The 10,321-nt window shown below is 43.5% G+C and overlaps 3 protein-coding genes across 4 annotated transcripts in view; 2 read left to right on the top strand and 1 right to left on the bottom strand.

Annotated features, from left to right (window-relative positions):
* Nucleotides 1-2,106, top strand: part of LOC109973941 (probable G-protein coupled receptor 34) — a 5,256-nt gene extending 3,150 nt beyond the window's left edge. Inside the window, exons 3-4 of the mRNA XM_020623846.1 lie at nt 399-987; nt 1,065-2,106. Coding sequence (XP_020479502.1) covers nt 422-987; nt 1,065-1,602 — 1,104 coding nt within the window. The 5' untranslated portion in view covers nt 399-421 and the 3' untranslated portion in view covers nt 1,603-2,106. The remainder of the gene's footprint in view (nt 1-398; nt 988-1,064) is intronic.
* LOC109973930 (peripheral plasma membrane protein CASK) overlaps nt 1-10,321 on the bottom strand; it is a 131,011-nt gene that overhangs the window by 60,010 nt on the left and 60,680 nt on the right. The window lies entirely within an intron of this gene.
* On the top strand, nt 3,397-7,337 carry gpr82 (G protein-coupled receptor 82). 2 transcript variants are annotated; one of them, XM_020623844.1, is made up of 4 exons: nt 3,397-3,858; nt 5,132-5,946; nt 6,030-6,161; nt 6,254-7,337. In XM_020623844.1, the coding sequence occupies exons 1-4, from the start codon at nt 3,828-3,830 to the stop codon at nt 6,494-6,496; spliced, it is 1,221 nt and encodes a 406-aa protein (XP_020479500.1). In that variant the 5' UTR covers nt 3,397-3,827; the 3' UTR covers nt 6,497-7,337. The 2 variants fall into 2 exon arrangements, with proteins under 2 accessions (XP_020479500.1, XP_020479501.1); XM_020623845.1 differs by having other exon boundaries at nt 5,137-5,946.

Consider the following 10,321-nt stretch of genomic DNA (forward strand, 5'->3'; position numbering starts at 1 on the left):
ACATGCTGCTCCCATGCAGCATACATTCTCTTATTATATTCTTATATATTTTTATTATATTGCTGCATTTGCTGCTTAAAGTGCCTTAGATTTTGTGTTACTTATTTATCTACTTTATATTTCATTTGTATTTTGTGGCATTCATGTGGACGGCAAAGTAAGAATTTCATTGTACAGGGAAACAAGTTTCCTAACTGTGCATATGACAAACACTTTGAACTTGAACTTATCAGTGCTGTTCTTTCTGTGACTTTCCCACTTCTGCTGGTCAGGGTCAGGATTCATGCTGATTTAGGGCTGATCCATACAGCTGGACCTCAGCCATCACACAAACCTGCAATAGTGAGCTCAAAACTTTCCCAAAACAAACTGCAACTTGTTTTCCCTCCTACTTGCAGGGCTGAACATCACAAAAAGCAGCATGACAGCAAACTTCTCCATTACATCTGTTGCAGCCACCTTCCACACCCCAAACAGCTCCACTCTTCTCACCACCCTGAACTCTGAACCCCACTGTGTGGACCATGGGGCACTGCAGAGCCCACTGGCAGTGCTCTACTCTATAATCTTCATCCTGGGTCTCGCTGGGAACCTAGCGTCTTTGTGGGTTTTCTTCTGTGTTCACACTAAGAAGAACTCTGTGCGGGTGTTTCTCATAAATGTAGCTTTTGCAGACTTGCTACTGGTGGTATGTCTGCCATTCAGGATACTCTATCACAGCAAAGGCAATGTGTGGCACCTGCATCCTACCTTTTGTAAAGTAGTGGGCAACCTCTTCTACATGAATATGTACATCAGTGTGGTGCTGCTGGGGCTGATCAGCGTGGATCGCTACCTGAAGATCCATCGAGATGCAGAGATGCCGCGCAGACTGCAGAACACGAAGTGGAGCGTTGCCCTCTGCACAGCGGTCTGGACTACAACCTTTGTCGTGAGTTTGGTGCTCCTGATGTCAAACAGTCAGTCACAGCAGTCACAGTTGAACAGGTTGGTGACCCTTCTGATGCATTTAAGGTCAAACATCCCAGCTGTTTAAGCTGACATCATGTGTTTGGTGTTTCCAGGTGTTTCCACTACAAGCAGCTTATGAATGAGAAGTGGAAAGCCTACATCAACATCTCCGTGCTGGTTGTCTTCTGGCTGGTATTCATCTCTCTCATTGTGTCTTACGGGAAGATCGCCCGCAAACTTCAGAAAAGATCCCAAGAGAAACCAGACCTGCCCAACGCCGCCTGCTACACTCGAACCGCCAAGAAGTCCTTCTTCATCCTCTTTCTCTTCACAGTCTGCTTTGTCCCTTATCATATAGTCAGGGTGTTCTACATTAAAACCCAGATCACAGACACCTCATGTCACTGGAGAAGTGTGGTAGACAAAGCCAATGAAGTGGCTTTGCTCTTGTCTGCCTTCAACAGCTGCCTGGATCCTGTGATGTACTTCCTGTTGTCCTCTTCGGTGAGGAAGCAGGTGCTGCGCCTGGTGAGCAGCGTGTTGTGCTTGCGAGTCTCTGCTGGAGTCAGCGGGAGCAGCTCCTCGGCTGAGACCGAAGGCACGAATAGAAGGGCTGGCAGAAGACAAATATCAGCTTACTCAGCAGTTTGAGGGAGAACACATGTACTGAAATCACCCTGGCTACGTGGTGACAGCATCATCGTCCCTCCCGCCGGGGGAGGAGGCAGCAGCGTTGATGGCCTCTCTCCTCCACATGGGTTTGGCACTGTCACAAGAGGTGATGATGGTCTGGATTTGTGTTGGTGACAACACAGAAACCACACAGAGGCAAATAATGCAGGAAGTAGTTTTACCACAGCCTGTTTCACCAATAGTTACAAATGTACCAGCCTCTGTTTCCAATGTTAGTTAAACTACTAATGGCGTCCTTTTGTTAAAGCTTGCTATGTTAACTGTGTCACACCGCTAACCATCCCCCTTTAAGTCACAACTCTCTGTTGAGCTACATGCTGATGTAACAGCAGCCTGGAGTGTACTGTGCGGTGCAGGTGGTCACTGATACAGGATTTCTGAGATTATTTTTAAAAATCTGATAATGATGTATTAACTGATGAGAATTTTCTTGCACAATCCATAACATGAATAAACATTTTAAATAGGTTTCCTTCACATTTGATCTCTTTAACAACTGTGGTTAAATTGAACTAGGAAGCACATTTTACAGATGAAACAATCACTACTGCTGGACATATTCTAGAATGGTGACACCGTCCCAGTGTTTCAATAACTCTCATTTATCAGCTGACACATACTGAGATATGAGCACTTATCTTCTATCAGCCGATATACCCGACTTATTTATAGTGCTAACATTAACAAGACTGGATAAAGGCTGTCTAACTGTATTTTTAAACAGTTTTAGTGCAGATTCACGCTTTAGTAGCTCTACAGGAAGGTTGCAGTAAATCTGGGACGAGTATATTTCTTGGCATAACTGGGTCCACTGATCTTGCAGAGACATCGCACACAGAAGCAAACAAAACCTCTGTGTCCTCCCCAGTGGGTGCAGACTTTACAGCAGTTTACAGCTGGTCATCGACAGGTGTGAAAAGCATGTCTGTTCAAGATCTCACCAGCTGGACACAGGCAGTAACCGAAACTGACAGTGGACTCTGAAATAGCACAGCAAAGCTTTTTCTGAACCCTGCCATGAAATTGGATAAATCTCTGATGAATAGGGAAAAACTTGAGTGTGACGTCAGGTCACAGTCACAACCTAATAAAACACTGCGGTGCTGGTATGAATGCAGCTCATGGTCAAAGTTCAATCAAGTTTAGTGAGCACTGTTTATTCAAGAGGACGTCCAGAAACAAAGCACAAGACTACAAGTCGACAATGTGAGGCCAAACGTGGAAGTGCTAACATTAGCATGTCAACATGTTCATAAGTGACAGTGCTAATGTTCAGAGGTTTAGCATGTTCACTTTCAACTTTGTTGCCACCATCTGCTAATTAGCATTCAACAGCAGAAGGTGATGGGAATGCCGTTGCTTCTGCAGGTGAACCAATGTATTAAAAAAAACCAACAGCATCATGAGAAGACTGTCTGGCACAGTGACTTTAGCAAACACAACGACATCCTCGCAAAACTGAAAGAAACACGGCACTTGTGCAGACGATACTGAAGCCTGAACTCTGTTGACAAACTGCGACAGTGACCACACAGAAGCCGGAGCAGCTGACAAGGTGGTACGCCTACGGCCTGTGTCTACACGTGATTTTATGTCAGTGTGTTGCCCAGTGGAATTTAAAACCTGTCAATCAAACAGATTTTACAGTGGGATAAGAGGAAAGAGAGATTTACTATATACTTGCTATCACACATCTTGTTACTTCTTAGCTAGAGCAGAGTAGCACTGCCACCCCCAGGCAGAACAGCACACACAGGGTGAAGACACTGCTGCTCAACAGCCAGAGGATCACTGGGTGTCACTGCTCTCTAGCTGGAGGTGTATACACATATGTGAAGACAATAACAAACTGATGCAGAGCACTGCTGTCGACACACGCCACACTTCATGTATGTTTTCCTTATATAAGCAAGTGCACATTACCACAACTTCTGTAAATGGTTTTCTGCTCTCGTGCCACTGTGCACCACACACGGCTCATCACTGGGTCTGCTTATTAAGGAAGCTAAAACAGACATAAGATGTAGGAACAGCACGCCCACTGACTAACAGGAGGCCAGCTCTGCAACATTTACCAGAAACCTCCAGTCCAATGACAAGCAGGAACTTAGAGCGGAACTTTGTGTCAAGTTGCTAAGTGCCGTTTTCCCCCTCGTCTCTCAGCGTCTGCTGTTGCTGTGCCCATGGATGACCTCATCAGAGCTTCTGTCAGTGGTATGTACAACACCATCTATGCTCATTTGACAAATGCTACATTTGATCACTTAATGAAATAATCCATGTTATGGTGTCTGATGCTAACTTCAAAACAAACTCACATGAACAGTAGATGAAGAAATATGGTTTTCACCATCTTTGTCAGTAACACTGGAGCTGGGCACTGAACCCACAAACCTTGTAACGAGTGTGTGACCCATTCTGTCGCCTGAGATTTTTATAGGTTTTCAAGTAACATAAAATGAAAAGCAGAATTTGAAAATCTGTCTGCGAATCTCAGACAGTGACTAGCGGCCTCATTTATTGACCCCAGTGGCAGAGACAACCAGGCCTTTATTAGAAACAAGCCCTGAGGTCAAACTCCTCCTGTTCTCCTATTAATACAATGTCAACAGTTCCTCCATGTTTACCTAGTCATTAAATAATCTGCTATATAGCGGGTGGGTGAAAAGTAACTAGGCATTAAAAACTGGTAATAAAGTCCATATTTCTAACAGAAATTTATTGAAACAAATTGTACAAATCCTGAAATTCTATTTACTATTGTCTATTTAGAGACTGTTTTCATCATGACTCCAGTGACACTACAAGTTCTATAGCCAATTTTTAAAATCCAGGACAATCTATCAGTGTAACATCCTTTTCACACACCAGATGCTCACTTCCTTTGAACAAAGCTAAAATAACAACACTTCATGCAGAAAGTTTACTCTAAAAGCCTTGAAGCCTTCACGTAATTCATCGGCTTTTAAAAAACACCGGAGAGTGTTTGTTTTGCTAATGGAGCCTCAACTCTGGGAGTCAAAGTGACATACAAAACATACATGTGATCAAATGGTTAACAGAAAATAGTCCAAACAAACCATGCGTGTGCTCCACATGGTGCCCTGTAAACAACGTTGTTTTTAAAACTTATTTTTACGGCCAGTGCAAGTGCGGAGGATGGATGGGTAGGGGCACGCTCTACTGACCAAAAGTCAAGACTGTTCAGAGCAGCTTAGAAAGAAACTATGAGAAAATATGAACGTGAACCAGTTCTGTGTGATGTGTGTATTTCGTGTTCATATGCTAACACCTCTGAAAGATTAGATCAAAACTATGTTTGTAACCAACACACAAACATGTACACAACCAAAAATAACCCTTTATGTGTCAACACATTTACTATGGTAACTGTGAGTAAACACTTCACTATGACCTAACACTGTTGCACAGACACATGAAGCCAGTAACCTCGCTCACTCGCTGTCGTCCCTCTGTGTTCCTACAGAGCAGATGGAGAACACAGCGCACACTCCTCCAGCAGACAACACCTCCTGCTCCTCCTCTTCTCTCTACCTCTGCCCCACGGCTGCCACTCTCTTCTTCCTCCCTGCCGTCTACACACTCCTCTTCCTCACCGCTCTCCCGGGCAATGCGCTGTCTTTATGGGTGTTCCTGCGGTATATCTCTATCATCACCCCCACCCACGTTTATCTGTCCCACCTGAGCGTCTCCAACCTGTTGCTGTCGCTCACCACACCCTTCCTTGCGGCCTACTACATCTGGGGTTCTGTCTGGACAACGGGTGGCGTGCTGTGTCAGCTGGTCCTGCACGGCATCACCCCAGTTCTCCACATTAACATCTACATAAGCCTCATGATCCTCACCTGGGTGGCACTCAGCCGTTTCGCAGCCCTCATCCAGCACACCCACGCCTCCAGGCCAAGCACTTGCACAACCCTGCTCCCTCGAGCCTTCTTCACCCTTCTTACCAAGGCGCCTTTTGCCAGCAGGGTGTGTACCATAATGTGGGTGGTGGCAGTGGGGGGCATCGTGCCAGTGACCGTTTATTACTCAGTGCAGGAAGCCGGCGGGGATGGAGGGTGTGTGAAGGTGTGCTACAACCCTGCGGTGGAAATAGGAGGCCAGCTCTCTGCAACGTTCGTAGTGCTTCCTATAACCACTTTCTTTGTGCTTTACCTGCTGGTGCTGCTGTCCTACATGACAGTGCTGAGACACATCAGACGCTCCCGCCGCAGCACAAGCATCACCACATCCCAAAGCCTGCTGAGCAGCGTGTTCCGTAACATTGTGGTGATCCAGGTGGATACAAGTTACATTATACTCCAAAATAATCAGTTTGTATTGCTAGGACTCACCCATTTTTTTTAACCCACTTCTCCCAGATTGTTCTTTCAGTTTGTCTGCTGCCACACCATCTCTTCAAACCCATCTTCATTTCTCTGGCCCATTATCAACGTCAGCTGACAAGTTCACCTGACTCCACCAACTGCCATCCTCTCTCCACCCTTGTCGAGGTGACTGTCACCTTAATGCAAAAGAGTTCTTATTCTTTGTTGCTTTCCTAATGTACAGCCACATGACGAGTTTCTTTCTGCCCCACCTCTAGCTGAAGAACTGTCTGCTTCTATTGGCTGCACTGAGAGGTTCAACTGACCCTGTCATGTATTTCCTGTTAGACCAGACCTTTCGCCACCAGACCCTTGCTCTTTTAGGATGCAAGCGGAATAACTCTGGAGGCAGAGCAGCGTACCGGTCAGTCACAGGCAGTGCCAGTCAAAAGGCTGGACAGTCGGTGGAGGGACATGTGGCTGATGCTCCTGGGAATCTAAGTCATGACCGTGGTTTGTAGCTACTCAAAGATGCTTGGTGTTTAAAATTAAATGCATGTGTGTCAAGACGTGGGCAGCTCAGACAAAATTATGCTAGTAAGTCAGAGTACTGTTACTCAAATAGAAGTAAATATAGCTGTTGAGTTGCCAAACAAAAGCATCTACAGAAACAAATGCCATTGTTTCAACCATAAATGGTAAAGAAGTGAACATCCGTCTGTACTTATAGTTGGTTGGTGATGATGTCATCTATTGGTCAGGTAATCTAATACACTGTAAACACACCAGGATGTCTCATTAATACTATACTAGGTACACCAATAAGTCAATCTCTTTAGATTGTGTCTTTCCTTGTTGCCTCCTGTATGATTTGGCAAATAAATCAGCACATCCAACATGCATGGCCCAGTTCTACTGCGCTATGTCAGAATGTAAATATGAGTGTGACATGATGATGCCCATAAATGGCCAGTGGGGACCACAAGTCCCAGCTTCCACCCACATGTATCGTCTGTTAGATAAATCTGGAGTTGCTTCGTTTGGAGAAACAGCCGGTGGAGATAATTTCCCCACGCAAGCCAATAAACCATTGTGGAAGAAGGGATCACAACAAGATGATGTAAACTAAAGGAGCACAAGTCAATTCTCAAACAGTAGGAAAAACATATAAATAGGGTGTAAACATGGTGTTTGTTTGTTAATCTGAGGAATGCTACAGTCTCCTCATGGCTCCAGACAGATCTCTTTATCATTGCTTTACTCACATGCTTCATGTATGCCACACTTCATTACTGAATTCTGTTCCCATTGTCTTCATTGATACACCAACGTTTCTACCAATTGTAAAAACCTTTTCAGGTTTTTTCAAACTCTATATGTCAGCCAATTGTAAAAACTTTTTCAGGTTTTTTCAAACTCTATATGTTTCCACTCAAACTTTTTATTGTACAAATTGAAAATTGGCACAAACACAGGTTGGCAAAAGTCCACCATCGGGCGCCCACACACCGGGTGTCAATCAAATGAAAACAATAAGACTGCAGAGGCGGTCAGTCAGTCGCTACACTTACTGAAAATGTCTAATACCTGATGACTCATATAAGCTAATGAAAGTATAATGATGTGGCGTTTCATCATGAATTGCTTATTAAATACAGGCATCCATCTGTGGATGAAACATTTCACTCGTGTCTATGTACAGTAACTATTTGCTCCGACTGTTCATAAGGTAGCATGAAGGTCCGCGACTAGTTTAAATGGTTAATATAGCGAGCAGTAGTCGTAGGGGCGGCAGTGAGGCACGAGATATGTGGAATTCCTGGTATTCTAGTGGTCATGATGCCCCCGGTCTGATTCTAGCCCAAGACTTTGTTGCAAACTAACATTGTATCAGATTCAATCTATGCAAAAATGTCATTTACAATGTGTACATGAAACTATGTGTAATACAACAGCAGGCTATAAATATTTGACACCTATGTGTCAAAAACTGTGCTCAGTAATTGTGTATAAATTATCGAGGTATTCCCTAACGTGCACTGGTGTTTTTGTAGACTGTGTGCAAAAAAAATAAAATAAAGTGTTCTATAAATTGTGACACCTGGAGATGTACGTTTGTTCCCCAAGGGGCCCGGCCCGAGCTTTTCAGACAAAAGCATGGAGAGAGAGAAGGACACATAGGCCGGAGGATCAAAATACACAGCACGCATAACAACAGGAATTGACAGAAAGGAAGAGCACATAAAAAACAAAGAGTGAAGTGCCACAGGTGGGGTGCAGAGCTAATGTACTGTAGCGGGAGGAAAACAAGAACTGATCTCCACCCAAAACAAGTCACACAAGTGGGGCACACACCCAGGGTGTATAAATAATTAAATAGAATATACAAATATTCTGTTTCGTGCATTTACATCAACTTTGCAAGCGACGTAACACAATTAAATTGGTCAAAATCCCATTCATTACAACGGTAGGCCGACAAACAAACTAGTAATATTAATTTCCGCATAAAGAATTAACTCTACTGAAAGTTTCATTTAGATTCATGGATGCAGACCTAAAAACAAGCAGTGTATCCATATATTTAACCAAATGTAATTTTCTGCCTGAAGAGCAGCGTTCCCTGCTGCCTTGTCTTTGATTAGTGTTCCATATAGAGAATATTAATGCCACATTGTCACCTGAAAAATAAAACATAAATTTAATTCTTCACATATGCATTGCAGGAGTCACAGTATATTTAGCAGAACTAGCACCTACACAGCTTTCTGTCCACTGATCAGATGTCTAAGTAGAGGTGGAGAAATAGGTCAGTTAGTCAATCAACTGTAGAACACAGAAAGTAGCAAGCACCTGTTTTCATGATCAGTTGTTATCAAGCAAAAAAAAGTGAAATGATAAATACGGCAAGTTCTCAAATGAGAGGACTTTCTACTTTCCTTTGTCATATCAAGAATCTGTTATTATGCATAGAACAGCAAATATTTCCAGCAGCTCTCGACTTAAAAGACACATTATTTACATAAGTAACAAAAACTGTACAAGTCAAAATCAAGATCTGAACAGATAAAAGTAAGAATGTATGGGACCTATAATCAGGTCAGCAGCATGTTAGCAGCAAAAGAGTGTAGTAACAGGTGCAGCTCAGTGCAAATCTTAGTCTTTAGGAAGAGGTGTGAGCGTGTGTGCGTCTGCAGGAGTCCAGTATTCTATCTGTATCTGTCTGTGGTGGGGAGGTTGTGTGTGTGTGACTGGGGGTTAGGGGGGTGACTGATGTCACAGTTCTGGGGAAGAAGCTGTGTCTCAGTCTGTTTGTTTGAGTCTTTATGTTTCTGTACCTTTCCCTGGAGCCATGTTCGGCTGTGTGAAACTGGGCATGACGGGCATTTCTGACAATTTTCCAACATTTCATAGACTAATTTATTAATCTAAAAATTATTAGTAGATGAATTCATATTGAAAATAATCATTCCTTTCAGTCCAAGTAATATACATGTATGTTGCCCTGATCAACAAATTGCATGTACTAACAAGGCTGCTGGAGATACAGAGGGGCTTAGCGCTTGGGTTCAATCCTCTTGCAGCTGTATACTGGACTCCGTGGCCCCGATGAAAATCGTGTGGCCTAAAACTAGGATGGAACCCTGGCTTGGCACTAGAACTCGTGTGGCCAGACAGAAGTGCCGCAAAGCTGAAAGAAGGTGGAAGAAGGATGGACTGCAAGTTTCACTGCAAATTTTGAAGGACTGTTGGCGCAACTATCAGAGGACTGTGGAAGAAGCTAAGCGGGATTTGTCCAGTATTGTTGTAGCTAATAGTCATGATTCACATGTATTATATAGAACAATCGGGATGTGTTAAATCCCCCACAGCCTGTCTGTCAGGAAGCAACGGTTGAACTATGTAATAAGTTTTTATTTTATTTTAATGAGAAGGTTGCTACTATAAAGGCCACTGTGGTTGGGTTAGTGCCCGATCCATCGGTCTTTACTCCTTGTTTGACTACTTTTGATGTTTTTGAGCCGGTAACTCTGACTTTTTTGGAGGGAGTGGTTGCCCAGGCCAAGCCTTTTGGCTCCCCTCGAGATGTCGTTTCTCCGGCTTTATTTAAGGAAGTCTTCCCATGTATTGGAGGCACGGTCTTGGAAATTATTAATAGTAGTTTGTCTTCTGGTGTTGTGCCTGGTTATTTTAAGCATGCAGTTTTGCAACCTCTACTAAAAAAAACAACACGTTTGGATCAATCCATGTTGAGTAATTTTAGGCCTATTTCTAAGCTACCTTTTATCTCGAAGATTTTAGAAAAAGTGGTCTATGCGCAGGTGAAATCCTTTTTAGATGACAAT

The sequence above is a fragment of the Monopterus albus genome, unplaced genomic scaffold (assembly GCF_001952655.1).
Source record: "Monopterus albus unplaced genomic scaffold, M_albus_1.0 scaffold311.1, whole genome shotgun sequence".
NCBI classification, from domain to species: domain Eukaryota; kingdom Metazoa; phylum Chordata; class Actinopteri; order Synbranchiformes; family Synbranchidae; genus Monopterus; species Monopterus albus.

Excerpts from the sequence above, each read along its gene's own strand:
- gpr82 (XM_020623844.1), top strand. The coding sequence starts at position 3,828 with ATGGATGACCTCATCAGAGCTTCTGTCAGTG. Across the intron at positions 3,859-5,131 it reads CATCAGAGCTTCTGTCAGTG|AGCAGATGGAGAACACAGCG; the intron begins GTATGTACAACA and ends GTGTTCCTACAG. Across the intron at positions 6,162-6,253 it reads CTCTCTCCACCCTTGTCGAG|CTGAAGAACTGTCTGCTTCT; the intron begins GTGACTGTCACC and ends CCCCACCTCTAG.